This window comes from Lagopus muta, chromosome 8, assembly GCF_023343835.1.
Source record: "Lagopus muta isolate bLagMut1 chromosome 8, bLagMut1 primary, whole genome shotgun sequence".
Classification (NCBI taxonomy): domain Eukaryota; kingdom Metazoa; phylum Chordata; class Aves; order Galliformes; family Phasianidae; genus Lagopus; species Lagopus muta.
The window spans coordinates 36,584,871-36,605,228 of record NC_064440.1 but is presented as its reverse complement, the minus strand read 5'-3'; the positions used below and the strand labels follow the sequence as shown (position 1 = coordinate 36,605,228).

Below are 20,358 nucleotides of genomic sequence, written 5' to 3'. Positions count from 1 at the left end.
GACAAAACCAGGAGCTGATATAAGCTGGCCAAAGGGATATTCCATACCAAGGGCACCATGCTCAGCAATAAAAGCTGCAGAAGCTGGCCACAGGAGCTGCCTTCACTCTGTGTCCAGCAGGGCATTGGTCAGCTGCTGGTGAGCAGCCTTCCTCACCTTTTTTTTTTTTTTTCTTTTTAATTTCAACTTATTATTTCTTTCACATTAAACTGTCCTTTTCTCAGCCCAGGAATTCTCCCACGTTTACCTTTCTCAATTCTCTTTTCCACCCTACTGAGGGGGAGTGAGCAGGCCGCCAGGTGGTACTTAGCAGCTTGCTGGGTTAAATGACAACACGCAAATCAGGAATATCTGGTCTGGTTTACAGGGCAAACCAATTCATGAGTCATTGACCTGCAAATAACTATGAAGAAGAAATGCTGCTGGAGTACTGCACAAGGTAATCGTTGCCCTCAAAGCCCACTCACTGGCAACACTAGCAGAGTTCCGGACAGTGCAGATCCAGCAAAGCTTCCCTAGCTGTAACTGTCCCATCAATTCCCTTTCACTCTGCTGCTCTAAGAGTTCAAGTAGCTAAATGCATGGTTCCCTATGTCTGCACTTTAAAACCAGTGCAGAATGATGAACCCTCATCATGTCTCAGCACAAACAATTAGAGTTCAGCTAACAGGTTGTAACTGCAATCTTATTTAAAGCAGTCAATCCTATTTAGAAGTGTTTTTTCACTTTCCCTCGTAAAAAAATGGAGTTAGATCAGAGCAGTAAGTAGTGTGAGATGACAGAATGTCTTGTAAACTAAGGCATGAAGGCATCCACATTTCAGTAGCTGTAGAGTATGTTTCATTAGAATTACCATTATTTCTACATAAATACGACTGCCTTCAAAGGTAATGCAGTGCTGCTTCCATAAATGTTTTACATGTTCAAATGCAAGCCTTAGTGCCTGAAAGACAAGCTGGGAACCAGTAACACTTCTGTTTACTGATTCGCCTCCCTCCTTATAGCTGTGAGAAGAGGAATGACCTTCAGAGGGGGGTCTGACCTCACTCTGGTTCTCATCAGCAGAGGATGTCTCGCCTGAGAGCACTTCCTTCCTACCAACTGCACAGGGGCATGGTGCAACTAGCACACACATAGCCAGAGGTGCTTGGGCATCCAAGTTAGACAAAATAAGCCCCAAGCTTAGCATCCTATGCAGAAAGTCAAAACCAGCATACACTTGACTCTTTTCTCACAAATCCAGCTGTGCTTCAGCTGCCTCTCCACTTCACATGCTCATTACTGCTGAAGATGCCCAGAAACAGCAACTGAAGGACTCCAATGTCAAAGCCCATTTTCTGCATGTCTCAGGAATGCTCTCAACACGTCCCCAGTGCTCTCAGGCAGCAGCCAGGGCCATCAGCACAGCAAGTGGTTTAAGTTTCACTTAAGTTTAAGCACTGTGGAATGGCTGTGCAGCACGGTGGCCTCACACACATTACAGGGATGGCGAAACTTCATATGTCTCAATTTCTCATGAGGAGGGGCGGAGAAAGGGACGGGAGACAGGGGTGTTTTTTTTCTTTTTCTGATAAATAAGAATCCCATTTTTACTTTAATATAACTCTTTGAAAGTTTATTTTGTATCTAGTCTGAGTCTCTGCTAGGACTTACATCTAAAATAATCTAGTAAATTTGTATGAATTCAACATTAGCATTGCAGCAAGGTGTGTTTCTTGATGGTATTTGAAATACAACCTAACAAAGTTAAGTCAGCCTAAAGCAGATAAGCACAGGACTCGTTTATTGGCCCTTAAAGCACTTAAAGGTCTTAAAGCAGTTCTGGGTCCCGCACCCACTTGTAGGATGCAAAGATGAGAGTATGTGAGAGCTGTGAGGTCCTAGATGCAAAATTACAAAGCAAAATTCAGATAACCAGTTCCTCACTTACTAAATGAACATTTTGAAATATTGGATTTTCTGATGCTGACGTGTTTTTATGCTTGGCTTATTTCGACCTTGTCGCTGTCACCAACAGACAGTATGCCAAGGAAATAATAAACAGTCCCACCATTCCACATTTGCTTAAAATAGGAGTTGAAAAAATGGAATTGGAATGACAGTTTCCTTTATTTTTATTTTCCAGTTTCTTTCAGGTGAGATTGTCACAACTTCTGCTGTTCATTATGAATGGTTGCCAAAAAATACATGCACCAAGTCGCATGAAAACGAGTGGATCATGCACAACTGCTTCTGTGCCACTAAAGACCAAACACTGCAGAGCAAACAAACCCTACCATTCCACGAGTCACATAATAGAAGTTCTACACATAAAAGAACTATTAATTGAGAGCAGAAACAAAAGGAATCTAAACTCTGACTCTCCGTATGCATGTAAATTCAGGCTTGTTTTATGAAGCTGATGTGAAACAGTCACTTGCTTAAGGCAGCACATACTGGAGAACTTATCAAACCTACTGAGGCAAGAGTAGGCATGGCTACCACATGAGAAATGAGTCCATCACATTTTTAATTTAAAAATATCTGTGCTATTACTTTTTCTTGTTTCATGTGCCACTGAACAAGCACAGTGATCAGATATCGTACAGTCAGTATCGCAAAAAAGGCCTTTTGCTCCTTTTCTTATTACTGTGAAAAAGCAATATTTCCATTTAAAAAACAAGATTCTGCCCTACATTTTCCTTTAGTGAGTGATTCCCTCCCCAGACCAACACGTCCAGAGTGTGAGCAATTCTTTCAGCAAACACTGGAGACAATTTACATTTCTCTACTGCCTTGCTCATGCAGTGGAGGCTGTATAGAAGCGATTTTCAAATAAAGATGGCATTGAATATAACATCCAGAGTGCAGTGTATTTCAGCAGCAGTTACACAACTGCATTTCTTAGGTCATTTTGATGTCATAACAAACAAAAATGACTCTGAATTTCAAGTACACTTAAACGACACCTTGGTAAGCAGCACTTATCTGCATGAACCGTGGAAAAATGCCAAAGGAGTCTCTGAAGGCAGATCACAGGCAGCATGAACAGGAAACTAAGGTTGCAAAAGCAAAGCATCTGACAGTCATTTAGGTAGATCATATCTTCTCTCTCAAGAGCTAGACATGAACGCAACACAATTAACTGAGACTAGCAATGGGAGGGAAAGATAGGATAGAAAGTAGAGTGTTTCATTCTCCTTTGAAAAGTGTTACAACTACAATATTTTAGAGAACATCACTCTGAACTTCTTGGATATTCTTATAACCAGGTCTAATAAGCAAAATCAAAGGTCACCACTTCTTTGGGCCAGTGTGTACATACTAGCAAAGCCTGACAGAGCTCGCAGCAAGTTTCATCCAAAGGAGGTAAGGGGCTAAAAATACCAAAGTGGAAGAGATGATAAGTGCCAGGAAACTCCAAAATTAACCAAAGAGTCTGCTGAAGGATTTTTTTCTTTTTTTTTTTGTAAAAAGCAAACAAGCTAATTCAATAAATTTAAAAAGCAAACACAGTAGTCATTCAGAGAGCTGCTGAAGCATGAATATTTAAAATCTTCAGAAATTTCTTCCATGGTTGTCAACATCTTATTGAATACAGAATATGAATTGAGTTTTTGCATCTAGACTGTCTGCAAAAGAGCATAGGTACATTCACAGATTGGAGCTTCTCTTCAAAGCAGATGAAATTAACTAAAGATAAATAACTGGTAATACATATGAGGAATTTCCTGCACTCTCAGCTGGAAAACTGCTGCTCTGATATGTATGCTTCCAATTAACTTGATGAGGAAAGGATGTATAACTAGAAAATCTCCTATGAAAAAAGAAAGAACATTTGATGGAAAGATTATTTTTACCAGTAGAGTAGGTAACTTCATCTTAACGCAATTGTCCCTGCAGACACAAAAGTCATCTTGTATGAGATTAAAAAACAGCTCTTAGAATGTTTTCTCAGCTAAATATTTCCATTTAAATATTTTGGGAGACAGTGAGGAAAGACAGAATGCCATAACAGAACAGCTATTTCTTTTTTAGTTGACTAAATTATTAAAAACAAGTAATGATCCCACAATGGCGCAAATAAGGGAGAGAATGAAATATGGGAGAGCTACTCCTGCTGTGCTTATTTCCATGTAAGAGTACACTGTGAAATAAGTGAGTCAAACAGTAGATGTGTAGCTACACCTAGGCCCCAGCTGAATCCAACATCACAGATCAGAAAACTAGCTTTCAAGACTAATCCAGCACAAGAAAATCCATCAGACTAATTCTTGTGAGTGTCTCCTCTCAAGCAAGGCTCCTGTGCATTTTGAGATATGCATTTTCATGAAACTCAATAGCTGAGAACACTTCTGAATTCTCTCTACTGCCCAGTGAGTTCTAGCTGAGCTGTTTAAACAGATGATGCTGTGTCATGACAGACAGTCATCTAACACTATTTCAGAACAAAAGATTTGTACAAAGCCAAGGTGCCCTGCTCCAAATTTACTGTCTTGAGGAATTTCTTAAAATTCCCAGACATCAGATATCAGCAACACTCCACACATCAGCTATTAGGTCAGTATAACAATAGAATATTTGGAACTGTGCACGTTGTCTCTATTACTTACTTGCTACTATAAGGATATACATGTAACTTAAAATTATAGTACGTTCTGGTGCAGGGAATCCTTACGAAATAAATTAAATACATAACAAGCTCCCTATGTTCATTTTTAAAATGTCATGTTTAAAATGTTCATGTTTAAAATGTCAAACTTCAAACATGCTTTAAAATACTGGTTGCTTTTTTTTAACTTTTTTTCCTAGAAAATAAACAGATGTGACAAAAGCCTGGCTCTACAGAACAACGCAATACACACAACGACAGGAAGTATAACAGATCTCAGTTTTAAAGCTTTCACAACATTAGAGTAATTAGCTTTTTCTTTAGATTTTAAGACACTTTAGAACTTCACTTTTAACTTACTTAAATTATTATTTTATTAAATTAGTTCAAATACTCTCAGCCCCACTAGAGTCTAGAATCTGTGTGGTGCTAAAGAATAATGCTTGAAGTTTCAACAGCAGCTGCTGGTTACTTGCCAGGGTTGGCTGTTTGGCTGTTCTGCTGTCTGTCAGCTAATACTTAAAAAGGTATAAAAATATTTCTCCAGGACATTCCAGCAGGCTCTAAATGCAGCATTTGTGCATTAACTATGAAGTGAAAATGAAAATATTGTGACAGCTAGGTCAAGCAAACAAGTTGGGTGTTGTGCTAACTAAAACTAATTCTGCAACCAACAGAGATGGATAACAAAATAAAATACAATCAGCGACATCTGAGATTGTCTCTTCATCCACTTTCAGTTGGGTATTGGCTTAAAGATTGTGAGCCAAATATTTTCATCTTGGAAGACTGATAAATGACGTAGCTATTCAATAAATACCTGCAATTGTAAGAGAAGTGAAAATGAGACCTAATGCACTATCCATAGATGACAAGAGGTTTCATGAAGCCAGGGCCTTCAGCTTGCCTCACCTGTTGCTAAGGTACACTCCAGATGGCAAATAGGTGAAAGTACCTTCAGTTCATATCCTGGCTTTTTTGGCATCTTTTAACTCACCATGGGTTCTTGCTATGGTATCTCTGTCTGTGTATCCCTGCTAGGTTTACACTGTATCTTCTGCTTTGTAACCAGAAACCAATTTACTCACAAGACATATTTTCAACGTTTTGAAAAACTGCAAAATCACAATGCTACTGGAACAGACTTAGTTACCGGTACGGCTCTCTCCATTAGATACTTGCCACTAAGTAAAGGTCTGTTGAGTGTATAAAGAGGTGGTAGATCTTCTATCTCTGCTATCCTCTGGTATACGGCTCTGGATAGATGATCCCCATGATATAAACTCCCCAAGATGATGCTAGAGAAGTAAATTGGCTCCACAAAGAGGCTAAGTAAGGCTCCTTGAATACCCAATACGTTCCACCTAAGAGGGAGGGAAAAACAAAACAAAACAAAACAAAACAAAAAACTTTCTTTTTAATGGAACAAGTAACATCTGCTAGACATAACAGCAGTCAATCACAATGGACCAGACTTTCACAGAATCACAGAATCACAGAGTGGCTTGGGTTGAAAGGGACCCCAAGGGCTATCTAGTTCCCTCTGCCACAGGCACAGCTGCAAACCTCCAGATCTGCTACTAGAACAAACTGCCCAGGGCCCCATCCAACCTGGCCTTGAACCACCTCCAGGGATGAAGCATCCACAGCCTCTCTGGGCAGCTGTTCCAGCACCTCACCACACTCTCTGCACAGAACTTCCCTCCGACATCCAATTTAAACTTTCCCTCTTTGTGCTTAGAACCATTCCCCCTTGTCTTATTACTGTCTACCCTTGTAAAAAGTTGACTTGACTCCTTTTTAAATACTGGAAGACCGCAAGCAGGTCTGCCCACAGCTTTCTCTTCTCCAGGCTGAACAAGCCCAGCTCCCTGTCTGCATAGGGGAGGTGCTCCAGCTTTCTAACCATCTTTGTGGCCTTCCTCTGTACCCTCTTTAACAGCTCCACATCTCTCCTGTACTGAGGGCCCCAGACCTGGATGCAGTTCTCCAGATGTGGCCTCATGAGGGCAGAGTAGAGAGGGACAATCAACCTCCCTGTCCCTGCTGCCCCCCACCCCCTCTGATGGAGCTCAGGATACCATCGGCCCTCTGAGTTGCAAAAGCACACTCATGGCTCATGTTCAGTTTTTCATCCACCAGGACCATTGGGTCCTTCTCCACAGGGCTTTCAACCCTTCCTCTCTTGAACAGAACATGGCTATGGTAACACAGCTATGACACCTGACAGAATTGCAGAGATCAGCTCAGCAAAATCCTCAGCAAGGCAACCAAGGTCTACTGACAGCATCCTCATCAGGAACAAATTCCATTACCATATTTCCCTGCTAACGTGTCTGGTGATTCATTTTGCAGCTGCAGCTTAATCCAAGAGATGGATAGGATCATTCAATCAGAGAAAGCCAAACTGTAACATCAACATTATGAAAAACTTCCCCAAAAGAGTGACTGGGCACTGGAACAGGCTGTCCAGGGAGGTGGAGTCACCATCCCTGGAGGTATTCAAGAAATGTCTAGATGTGGTACCTGGGGACATGGTTTAGTGGGCTATATTGGTGGTAGGTGGACAGTTGGACTAGATGAGCTTAGAGATCTTTTCCAACCTCAATGATCCTGTGATTCTATGATCCTTAGTCAAACAGTAGCTGGTGCCTCCAAGATACTTGACAGCGGACAAACCATTCATCCCACAGTGCAAGGATTGTGTCTGCAAGACCTCAGTACCTCATCACTGTAAGGGAAAGTTCACTCTTTAAATCCTAACCAAACTGTCCGCATCCTGCTGCCAAAGAGGATATTTGTACTTGGCTGCAATACTCATGGGCAGGATGAAAGCAGTCTCCATGCACATATACTCTTGGCCTACTTCAGCTGTTCCACAGATTCCAATAAAAAATCCCTGTCTGCATAACTGTGATCTACACTGGACCAAGTCTAGCATACATAGGAGCAAAATACTGAAGAATTTTTGCGTCTATATTAATCTGATTAGGTTTTAGCTCCCAATCTGTACGTGACTATCGTATAGAACGCTTTAAAACCTCAGTGTCCTGTAGAGTATTTCCACTGCACTCTCTTTTGAAGTATACTTGCAAACAATTTGGCACTATTAAAATTGTTTAACTGAGTACAACTGCAACACGCAGACAACTGGATTCACAAGCAGAAAGCAAGTTTTTTTTTGTGTTTAATAAAAAATAAAAATAAAAATAAAAAACAGCATAACGGAAGTTCTTGTGCTCATATAGACTGCCTGTCCTTACCAAAATGCACATCCTAAACTGTCTTACAAAGTGTCCCTAAGAAAAGAGGACTATGTTAACAGTGTACCTTGTACCTCGTCCTTGGAGGGCATGGCTACACATCATCATCAGTTCAGCTAGTAACTGTATAGTACAACTGTTTCATTACTTTGAAAAATAGAACTACACATTTTGGCTTGCAAAATGTTGAAAAAAGAGTAGAACAAAAATTGTACCCCAATGAAACAATTTATTCACATATCTTTACTAAGGATGAAAATGAAAAAAGTGTGCATTAGCTTACTCACCTGTCATTAAAAGTTTGCCCTGATGTATGAATAAAAATACTGTACTAACTAAAAATGAAGTATATATGTTACATTGAATAAAGACCTATTTTTTTTGATGGTGAAAATGCATAAAACAGTCAAGCATAACATTAAATGCATCAAGAGAAAACTACTGCTTTCTAGACACCCTTCTCTGGATCCTGCCATGACTAGAGGAACAGAGGAACTTCAAGTGCCAAATCAACTGCAATAGTGTCTTGATATTGGCAGCGTTATCTACAAGAAGCATAGAGAAGCATGTGGACTACTAACACAGGCAGATAATATTATGGAAGAAACATCTGGAAAAAATTCAAGAGTAAGTATTGCAAATTAGGTTCCTACAGTTCTATCTGAAGTTTACAGACATACAGTTTAAGCCCCTTTTGGTTAGGCATATCAGGTTTTATTTTTCTTGAACAGTACTTGAGTGATGGATAGACATTTTTTAAAGGCCAGAGTATACCTCTGGCTCCCTAAACCAAACTTTTGCCAGATCCTTTGCCTGGCTTCCATGTTCAATATTTCTAGACCATGTGTTTTGTTGCTTCCTTCCAGCTCCCACACCCAGCCATCTGTGGCTGGCACAGAAAATGACAGCTGAAGTTTGAATCTTTCAAAATCTAAAACAAGGAGGAGTTTGGATACTTAGACAGCTTCTGCAAGGTGAACTACACAAACCTGTACTACAGTTGCTATCCTGTAGTAACTGCCCATGCCTCTGGTTTTGCTGGAATGAGCTTTTTCACCACTACCACTTTGGTGTATGCCTACTGGATTCAGAGCAATTGGCTTGCTGCAAGTACAAGGTTTGCAGAAAACACTCAAATGTGCAAAGCCTTAGGCTCTTAAAATCTATTGGCTGGGGTTGGATGACGGTTGAGTTTACAGCATTTGCTTTAAATTTCAATTGTTTCAATGAAATAATATGCAATTATCTAGAGAAATACATCATACTTTTAGAAACTGGCAGGGTCTCAGATAAACGCAAAACTTAAAACAAATTTTATACATTACAACAGTGGCAGAAAGGAAGGATTACACAGAGACTTTCTTGTTCCTATTTAGGCTGTACCTCTTTCTGGCTAACAAGAATTTCTCACTCCCATTAGTACATACACTAAAACCTCCTCTACAGACAGATACATCCTGAGAATAAGCCATACCAATACGATGCATCCATTTTCAAAAAGCCACAGGCCTACTGAAACCTGATATAGTAAAACTGACTCATCCCAGTTCACAAGCAGGACTTGTCAGAACATTTGTCAACTATCAAAAGCCACCAATTTAGTACTACAATTTACTGAAACCACAATTTCTTTTGAAGTGAATGGACTGTATAGGTTCACTCTAAATCATGAAGTGCAGAGTACAGAGTGCAAGATTCATTACAAAAAATGTTGATAAATTCAGCTTTTCTACCAAGCAGTGAAACACCTAAAAATACAATTTTTTTCTTCACATTAGTATATAAGGAGCATGAGAAAAAGGTTGAGTAACTGAAGCTGTGTAAATCAAGTTTGCAAACTCAAATCTTCCTGTGCTCACACTGAATTTCTAATACAGAAAGGAACCTTTCCACTGCAGTTCCACACTGCACCAGACTGCATGCAGATCCTGGCCATGGAACAGTGCTCAGGTACAGCAGTTTGATGGCTGGAGAAAGGGGTAACGGAAGAAAATTCTCCACCACTAATTCAGTAATTTAAATATCTTCTGCAGCAGCCATGGGCAAAAATACAAAACTTCCACATAAAATGACTTAATCCTTGGTCCAAATCTGATTGGGCAGACCAGAGTGAACCAGACCCAGGTAATACCTTTTCTCAACATCAAAACAGGAGAACAGCACCACATTAGCAATACAAAAAAAAAGCGCAAAAAAGCACAACATTAAGCAGAAAATGGCTGCTGCGTTACGTCAGTGGAAATACCGACATGTCTACAGGCTCATATATAAGAGTTTCATGGAAGACAGCCTCAGCAAGCAAAGAGACATCCTCCTGTGTAAAACTTTTTGCAGGAAGATTTGTCTGTTTGAGCATAAAAGATATGCCCTCTGCGGCATATTTTGATGATATTCACTAATATGATGTTCTGAATGTTCTGATTTTAAGTAAGTTACCACAAGAATCAAGAGATCTTCTTTCACAAGCTTTATGAAATTTCAAGCTACATGGACATTCTAAATACCAGTTTTTATGCTGATACAAAGCACAAGCCACAAGACTTAGTTCCAGTCTGTCAAATAGAGCTGTCTCTTTTGAGTCGAGTGTCTCAACATCACTACAGTTAATGGTGATTTGTTCAGTATCTAAGAAAGGCCATTTTTATTTGCCTGAACAGCTCTCCATCAATGAGATGGCTGGCAAATGCAAGAGAAGCTAGGGCACCCTGTGCAGACAGGGATACCCACAGTCAAGTAGCACATGATATCCCTTCACCTTTCCTCTGCAGTTCCAGAAATGATGCACAACACAAGGGAAGGCAACCTGACGTGGTGCCAGTAAGCTCAAAGGATTGTTTACTTGTACTAAACTGACTCTGCAATTCTGAGCAGCCTTTTGTGACACAGAAGTTCCTTCAGACGGTCACTGAGTAATTTATGGCTATACCAGAGGCTCACTAAGATGCTGTAGAACCACAACTATGTTTGATGGGGCACCTCATTTTCTAAAGTTCTTCTAGTAATTATAAAAAAAAAAAAAAAAAAAAAAATTAAGCGTAAAAAGGTAAATAAAAGCAACATGTAAAAATCACAGCTCTCTTTATTCCTCAAGTTGGAAAATTGATCCAAGAACAAAAACTTTCCGAAGACAACAGTTCTGCTGAGGAGTTTGACTTAATTGCTGATAGCCTTGAATTTATTTACAAGTATCATTTCCACAGAAACTACACTACAACAGATACAAAGAGCACAATAACACTACTTGATAGAGCACATTCTCAGCTACAAAACACTATTTTTCAACATAATCACTATCATTAGCTATGCATTTGCACCAGCCATGAACAATAGTCTGCATGCCATGTGTGTCAGAACCTGCACCAGAAGTGGCCTGCTGTTGCTACTGCTGAAATGCACTACCCACCACCTCACTGTGCTCACATCTGCTGTTTGTCTTCATAAACGTTCAGCAAGCATTAATGAATGTCAGTGGGTGCAATTTTTTCCTCGAGGAGGAATTTAATAGCACACCTTTGTTTCACATACACTTCCATGTCAGATGCCCCTCTGCTGCCATCTGTCACACAGCATCAAAATGTAAAGAATATTGGTGGGAAGGTTCAACATCTACTGCCATATCACCACCATCTGCCTCTGACACCATGAGCCAACATCATAAAATAGGAAGCATTACTTTTGGAGCAGCCCTTGTACATTCACCACTTACATGCTGTTCCCTGCAGATGGAACAAGCAGAGCTGATTTCATTCACCTAACCCCTCTCTCCTCTCTATCCTTTCTCTCATGTGTAAACCTGATTTCTCTTTGCTTTCTGAAGAGATTAACTCGGTCTCTATGATCAGTCTTCCCTTCTTAAGCCACGGAAAGGCAGCAACATCTTCATGTACAGCAGTCAGTATTTTTCTTCAGGTGGCGTAGTCACCACAATTTACATCAATAAACACAAGTCCACAGTCTTTGACAGCAGCCCTTCTCAAAAGCATCTTTCTACTCATCCCAAGGTCAGATTTTCAACTACAGACAATAAGATTTAACTTCACTTGCAGCTGAGCATCCAGGCTGGCCACAGACAGCTCTGATTTGTCCCAGTGTTTCTGGTGTTGTTTGGATCTGTGGCATGCTACTAAGCCCATGTCACTGGTTTGCATGGTTACATGATGATACACACTGGGTGGTGGTTTCCTACCTCTTTCTCTGAGGTTTTTAATCTAGGTATTACACAGCAATCACATATCAAAAGCAAGGCATTCAAATCAGCCACGTGGACTAAGACCTGCTCAGAAGAAATGTTCTTCCTAGTGCTGTTCAGAAAGCACACCAGCTCTGCCATGGAGCTTTCCATTTAGAATAACTCAGAAACTCAAAAAAGGCTACAAAGGCAGCTGCTGAACACACAGCCTTTAGTGAGCACACAGAGAATTTTCTAGTTGTTTTTGTACCACCTCATCAGTCCCCACCTAGGTGGTGGGGTCAAGAAGGAGAAGCCATCAAGGGAATAAACAGAAAGACAGAGTTACAAACTTCCATTTGGATTTTACATTGTAAATAGCAGAAATCAAAGTCAGTACGTAGGTATGTGATGTTCTTGCACAGCAAAGAAGTAATATTTTTCCCTCTTCCATGGTAGAAGAGCACCAATGACTTCCCCTTTACACAACTGAACCACTTCTCAATTAAACCACTTCTTAAGTGATCCCAGAGCCTTCCTAGCAAGGAAATAGGGTAAAAAAAGCAATTTAAGTCTTCTTATCAAGACAGCAATTTGAATGTTTGGTGAGAAATTAAATAACTGTTTATTTGAAGCCAAAAAGCTTCAAAAGAATGTAGGTGAAAAACATCAAAAAGGACAAAAATATGCATAATGAAGTAGCATGGAACAAGGTGGGGATCTTTTTTTAAAACAAATGCATGCATATAATGCCACCAAACAGGTATTCTTGTCATAGAATAAAGTTGCTCTGAAATGTCACCAAGACACTGGGATAATGCGTTCAAATGCTCCTGAGCCAGATGACAGTACATTGTTTTACCTACACAGGCCTGTTGCTGTTTTCCACAGCTTTTTACATGGTGAAATCATTAAGGGTTAGAGTTTAGCACCCCTCATTTCCTTTCTGCCTAAAGCACAGCTATCAATCTCTTGACTTTTTCTCTTTTTTCTGCCTTTCCCAAAACAAGCAGAAAGTGATTTCCAAGGAGGTGACTTAGGGAGAGAAAGGGATGCTGAGTATCTGCCACCAGCTAAGGAAGAATGAGGTGAGCTGAGCTAGCTGGAGCAAAGCAGCAGATTCAAGAGCTGTTTCACACGCGCTACCTCAGCCCGTGGCACAACGCAAGCCCTGGCTTGAGATGGCTAAGCCTGCCAACGTACAGTCAGCCCAGGATGCTCATCCACTCTTGCATTAGATCTCACCCATTACTAATGTTGGGCTTGGCCCATCATTGTAATGAGCAGCAGTCACTGGAGAAATTCTACTTTTTAGCACTTCTTTGCAGGATAAAGAAGCTTAGCAAAAATTTTGCAAGTTTCTCGGTTCTTCCTACCCTTCCTACCCTTCTAGCAAGGTGCTAGAAAGCACACGTTAACAAAGCACTCAGAGGCTGAAAATAATAGCTTGGCTTATGCATATAATCCACACAGAGAGGGCTGTTCATACAGAAAGAGTCTTCCTGCTCTGGATTGCCCATGTAATCCTCCACACAGTACTTAACCACGTGTTTTCCAGGCCGGCACTGTGAACCTTTGGGAAACATCAGTGGAAGCACACGGGGCGAGGGCGTTCTGGAGTACTGACTGCTGGAAACTACAAAGCAATGCATTCTTTCAAATTTAAATGGACAAAACATGGTCATAAGTGTCAGGGAAATGTAAAAAAGAAAAAAGTAAAGAAAAAAAAGAATATGAAAATTTGGGCCTCCTTACCCGTCATACAGTCTTTGTTCAGTGTCAAAGGGTTCTATTTGCTTCCTTCACTGGCACAAACAAAATTATTCCCATTAGCCCCAAGGACAGTTGACAGCTAGCTACGCAAGCGAGAGATGGATTCTGTTCTGCATCACACAAAATCAACAAAATAGTCAAATGTGTTCTAGCTCAATAACTGCCTTCATTTTTTATTTTCACTAACAGCAATGATGATGCGATAATAGAAGTCAATGAATGCAGCTTGAATACCACATTGGATGGTTAGAGGAAGCCATTAATATGAAGCTGGGAAACCGGTGTTGCGAATTATTGAAAATATTATTAAAAAAATTTCAATGTCACTTTTGTAGAACTATTTCTCAACAACCTACTGCCCTAGCTTGTGAAAGGCCTTAATCATTAATGTTGGAGGGATTCATACTAAAGTAAAATGTCTTTCTTCAGTGGGGATGATTACTTGAGACAAGACTAGAGGAGAAAAGCAATTACTTAAAATTCATCCTGTACTTTTTTTATTTGGTGTACACAGTTCATAATTAGTTCAAATATATCTTTCAATGTTAAAATACACTTAATAAATTTTGCATCAGACTTTGACTAGACAGAACAGCACAGCTATTTTACTTACAAAACAACTGAAATATATTCAGCCAAAAAAACTTGGTATTTCCTATCTATTTCACAAAAAAAAAAAAAAAAAAAAAAGAGTCAGCACAAACAGACTCATTTTTAAAAAATTACAATTTTCCAGCAGCTCTCCTAGATTTCTGATACTTTTTTTAAGGATACTACTTCTCAATTTGGTGGGCTATCATCTGTCCATTCCCAATTTTAAAAAAATCTTTCAGTCTCTCAATATTTCACTCTCAAAAATGACAAGAAAGAAGGTACTGGATAAAATATAAATAAAAGGACTCGTACTGGAAAAAAAATATTTAATTACAGTAAAAATACTGAAACTAAAATTTAAATAATTATGAAGTTAGAAATTAAAAGTGCCCGTCAATTAACTGGACACATACATACATACTTATACATAAGCATATATATATACTATATATATAAAGTATACTTTGTTTTTTTATTTATACTTTATATATATTTATACTTTTATAAATACTCTCTCTATTACAATAGTAACAATCTAAATCTGTCCACAGAATACATATGTCCCGTTGGTACACAAGGCTGTACACCACCAGAAGATTTAATTCAAATTTAACTAAAGTAATATATTTATCACACCCTTTTGCTAAGGCTATGTTGGGAACAGGAGGGAAAAGGAATTCCTCTGATATTTTCCTTTGATAGAAATACAAAACAAAGCTGTCATGACTTGAAGTACCTGAAACTATACATAATGTTTTCATCTCACTTCTGAAGCTAGCAGGAGGTCTGACACCAACTGCTGGTGAAGAATCAGAGCTTTATCACTGGAATTGCAGACATGCTACAGCTAAGCAATGAAAGCAATCAACAGCCTGCGCATTCATTATAGCTGCCATGCATCCCTCCTGTCTTACTCAGCAATAAAAGGCAACAGTAGAAAAAACAATTCTTTAGTCTCTCACCTTGCTATCTTGTCACTGCATGACATAGTAAGTAGCCTTTCTCCTTGCAACACTCCATCCCATGTCTGGATGGTGGTAGTAGAGCGCACAGGGATCGTCCCTTCCCCAGATTCTATTTTTGTTCGTAGCTGTCCTCTTGCTTTGCGGTTTGGGTGTCTGTCCCCTTGATCTAAATGACAAAAGTTACTTACAATCAACCAAGAAACATTCTCAATTTTACATAGAGCATTAAATGAGCATTAAATGAGTCTATTAAAGTCTGCATAACAATTTCTATCATTCCTTACAGTTTAGTTATAGCAAGACATGCAAAATGTCTTCTAAAACTGCAATAAAACCAAGCTTTGCATTAGGAAACACGGTCAGCAGGCACTTCTAAAATAGTGTTTTGGGCATTTTAATATTAGAATGAAGTCAATTAAGAGATCAGGACTGAGAACAACCTTTAAAAATAGAAACACTGAGATGGCTAGATTAGTTTAGTAAGAATGCTTGCTGAATCACTGGCTTATCCTTGCTGGCAATCAGCTTCTTGAAGACCACAGAATCACAGAATCACAGAATGGCCTAGATTGAAAAGGAGCACAGCGCTCATCAGTTCCAACCCCCTGCTATATGAAGGGTCGCCAACCAGAGACCAGGCTGCCCAGAACCACATCCAGCCTGGCCTTGAATGCCTCCAGGAATGGGGCATCCACAGCCTCCTTGGGCAACCTGTTCCAATGCCTCACCACCCTCTGGGTGAAAAACTTCCTCCTAATATCCAACCTAAGCCTCCTTTGTCTCAGTTTAAAACCATTCCCCCTTATTCTAACACTATACACCCTCATGAATAGCTGTTCCCCCTCCTGTTTATAAGCTCCCTTCAAATATTGGAAGGCCAGATGCGGATGATCACCCTGTATCTAAATTCTACAATACAGTAAGACCAGCTCAGATCTTTGACTAATACACATCTGCAATAAAAGGAAAGAAGATGCCTGAATTTCAACCATGTCACTTCCACATGTTCAAATAATACTTTAAACACCAATACTATAATATTATGCTGTCATACCCTCTTGTGCTGCTTCATGTGGTGAGAAAATTCTAGCATCTCCACAAGGAGACGTGCTGATATAGAGATGGAACTGCACATTCTCCTTCAGTTTAAAACCGCCTCGCTCTGATTTGATAAAAATGGATTTTTCCTGATCATCTTTATTGCTGAAACAGAGAATACAGCTTAAGTCAAAAAGGAAGTTAATACATAAACAACATAGGCTGCTCAGTCCTAACAGGCATTAAAAACAAACACAGGATGTCTGGAAATTTTGCAGTATAACTCCAACAAGTTATTACAAAATGAAAAGTCAATGGAGAAGATAAATAGAGAGTCCTTTATGTTATCACAGTGGGGTTTGGAGACTTCTCAGAAAACAAAACAACATCACGCGTTAGACTACTTGAGATGACTTTGATTTATATGTTTACCTTCTCAGGATTGACAATGAACCAAATACAGGCTCTGTTCATGTCAAACTTTAGGGTAAAGGTCATGAGTTCTCAGTTAAACATTCTAATGCAACAAGTGGTACTTTACACATCAGTTTGTTTCAGAGGGGCAATCTAGAACAAGTATTTCACACTGAAATTATTCAAAGATACATTTTTGGCAGCTTTTCAACTGAATGAAGCCAGCTTATCTTCCCATAAGCTTACCTTAGATAAAGCTCGAGTTGTGTATACAGAAATTTAAGCAGGCACCGGCGGGATATAATTTCTGCATGGCAATCATTTAATGCAAGACCACGATCACTCATGTATTCACCATTAATGCATTTTGTTCCCGTAGAAACACTTATTACCAGAGCATCTTTCACATCCGTACCTGGAAAAACAAAATTTTAGAAGATACAATTAAAATCACAACCTAGCAAGAGAACTTCCTGTAGAATTCACACAAGGCTCTTTTTTACTCTGTTCCTTTTAAAAATAATAAAAAAAAAGTTCTTATGATTCTTTCTCATTCTTTCTTAAAAGCAAAAGGTTTATGCAGACTTATCCAGTATGGTCTACGGTTCTTGAGAGTTCAGGTAAGGTTCTTGAGAGTTTTGGAGTTCAGGTAAGTTAGAAATTGAAACATGAAAGGTAAAACTAGAGAATGAAGGAAGTTTGAGTGTTAAGCCACTGCAGAACTTATCAGCAGTACAGGACTTCTTGAGATGCATTCCCTGAGTTAAATAATTTGGCACAACAGAATTTAAAAATATTTTCTGTGTTTTCTATACAAACAACTACCTTTGTCATTAAATTAAAAAAAAAGTCAGATCCATTAAGAGTTGAGAAAGATAGATCAGAACCTTACATACATCCATCAAAATAAAGAAAATTACACCATAAAGTGGATAGCCCTACCAGCTCTCATTGCTTATGAAATAAATATGCACTGAAGTACAACCTTGACAAAAATGGATGAGGCCAGCTGCCCCATCTACTGCAGGTGGAAAAGTGGGAAACCAGTTCACTGATCCAACACAGAACAGCTGTGCAAGGGAGTCCAGGCATCCTCCAGATACTGAACTTATCAAAATGCATTTACATGTTAACTAAGTCTGGATTCTTTCGGCAAATGTCTTTTCTGGTAATCTTGGACACAGATACAATACAACCTTGATAAATAGGATGAAATTAAAAAAAAAGAAAAAAGAAAAAAGAAATTCAGTTCTACAGCATGTTCTTCATGATTGGTCATCATTATGAATCACAGAACCACAGAATCAGAATGACTTGGCTTGGAATGGACCTTAAAGTTCACGCAGTCCCAACGATTGCCATGGGGTTGGACCTCTACCTGGGGGGCACCACCCACCAGCCCAGGTTGCCCAAAGCCTCATCCAGTCCGGCCTTGAGTACTCCCATAACTTCTATGTAGACTGTTCCAGTGCCACACCAACTTCATTGTGAAGAATTTCTTCCTTATATCCAATCTAAACCTCACTTTTATTGATTAAAACTGTTACCTCTTGTCCTATCATTACACTCCCTGATAAAGAATCCTCCCCAGTTTTCCCGTAGGCCTCCTTTTAAGGACTGAAAGGCTGCTATAAGGTCTCCCCAGATCCTTTTCCTCTCTATCAGTTTCTGATCAGATGGGCTTCCGGAAATATTTTGGTGTCTTAACTCCTCACACACTTGGAATCTACCTGGAATACAAAGTCATCAGTGATGGAAGACATTCACAGTCAGCACTTTAAATCATCCAGAAGACAGCAGAATTTTTTACAAGCTTACATTTAAGGACCTGTATTAAAAACACAGTACTTGCTTTTATGGTTCATATAATATTTCATGGAAGCTAGGGATGTCAGAAACGTTAGGCTTCAGCCCTCTGAAGTTAGAGCTCCAGCTCTCTGATCATCATTGTGGCCCTCCTCTGGACCTGCTCCAACAGCTCCATGTGTTTCTTGTGTTGCAGGCTCCAGAACTGGATGCAATACTCTGGGTGAGGTCTCACGAGAGCAGAGCAGAGGGGCAAAATCACCTCCTTCGTCCTGCTGGTCACAGAATCACAAAATCACAGAATCACAGAATTGTAGGGGTTGGAAGGGACCTCCAGAGATCATCGAGTCCAACTCCCCTGCCAAAGCAGGTTCCCTACAGCAGGTCGCACAGGTAGGCATCCAGGCAGGTCTTGAACATCTCCAGAGAAGGAGACTCCACCACCTCCCTGGGCAGCCTGTTCCAGTGCTCCGTCACCTCACTGTAAAGAAGTTCTTGCGCATGTTTGTGCGGAACTTCCTATGCTGCAGTTTCCAGCCGTTTCCCCTCGTCCTGTCTCCACTCACCAGTGAAAAGAGTCCGGCCTCGCCATTCTGCCCCCCACACCTTAGATATTTATAGACCTGGATCAGGTCCCCTCTCAGTCTTCTTTTCTCAAGGCTGAACAGACCCAGTTCACTCAGCCTTTCTTCATAGGAGAATGGGCCTTTCTCCAGGCCCCTCATCATCTTTGTGGCCCTCCGCTGGACTCTTTCCAAGAGATCCCTGTCTTTTTTGTACCAGGGAGCCCAGAACTGGACGCAGTGCTCCAGATGAGGTCTTACCAGGGCAGAGTAGAGGGGGAGGATCACCTCCCTTGACCTGCTGGCCACGCTCTTTTTAATGCACCCCAGGATGCCATTGGCCCTCTTGGCCACAAGGGCACACTGCTGGCTCATGGCCAACCTGTCATCCACCAGGACACCCAGGTCCCTCTCCACAGAGCTCCTCTCCAGCAGCTCATCCCCCAACCTGTACTGGTGCATGCAATTATTCCTCCCCAGATGCAAGATCTCCCCTATGAGGAAAGGCTGAGTGAACTGGGTGTGTTCAGCCTTGAGAAAAGAAGACTGAGAGGGGACCTGATCCAGGTCTATAAATATCTAAGGTGTGGGGGGCAGAATGGCGAGGCCGGACTCTTTTCACTGGTGAGTGGAGACAGGACGAGGGGAAACGGCTGGAAACTGCAGCATAGGAAGTTCCGCACAAACATGCGCAAGAACTTCTTTACAGTGAGGTGACGGAGCACTGGAACAGGCTGCCCAGGGAGGTGGTGGAGTCTCCTTCTCTGGAGATGTTCAAGACCTGCCTGGATGCCTACCTGTGCGACCTGCTGTAGGGAACCTGCTTTGGCAGGGGAGTTGGACTCGATGATCTCTGGAGGTCCCTTCCAACCCCTACAATTCTGTGATTCTGTGATTCTGTGATTCTGTGGTGCAGTTGGTCAGAAATGGTCAAAACTATAACGTTTACTTCAGTCATACTTGTAAGACTTCTACAACAGTCAATGTTGCAGAATTACTTTGTGATCTTGTGGCTTCCTTATCTTGCTTTGCTTCTACAAGCAGCTTTTGCTTCCCTATTAAACTTCCTCAAGACTTCTCACCTTCCTTCCGTCTTCTCTCCACTCCCTGAAAGAGGGTACTGAGTGAGAAGCTGTGTGGGTGTTTGGCTGCTGGACAGGGTCAACCCAACCAGAGATATCTG

At 40.5% G+C, this 20,358-nt stretch overlaps 1 protein-coding gene across 11 annotated transcripts in view; it reads right to left on the bottom strand.

Annotated features, from left to right (window-relative positions):
- The window catches only part of ADARB1 (adenosine deaminase RNA specific B1), a 146,312-nt gene that overhangs the window by 2,330 nt on the left and 123,624 nt on the right, over positions 1 to 20,358 (bottom strand). For 8 of the 11 annotated variants that reach the window (XM_048952509.1, XM_048952515.1, XM_048952516.1 and 5 more), the window contains 4 exons: positions 17,053 to 17,221; positions 16,409 to 16,557; positions 15,352 to 15,520; positions 5,774 to 5,955 (listed from right to left, as the gene is read on the bottom strand). In XM_048952509.1, the coding sequence (XP_048808466.1) occupies positions 5,774 to 5,955; positions 15,352 to 15,520; positions 16,409 to 16,557; positions 17,053 to 17,221 (669 nt within the window). Of the gene's footprint in view, positions 1 to 5,773; positions 5,956 to 13,777; positions 13,906 to 15,351; positions 15,521 to 16,408; positions 16,558 to 17,052; positions 17,222 to 20,358 lie in introns of those variants that run through there. The other 3 variants (XR_007378444.1, XR_007378445.1, XM_048952514.1) reach the window with 3 other exon arrangements.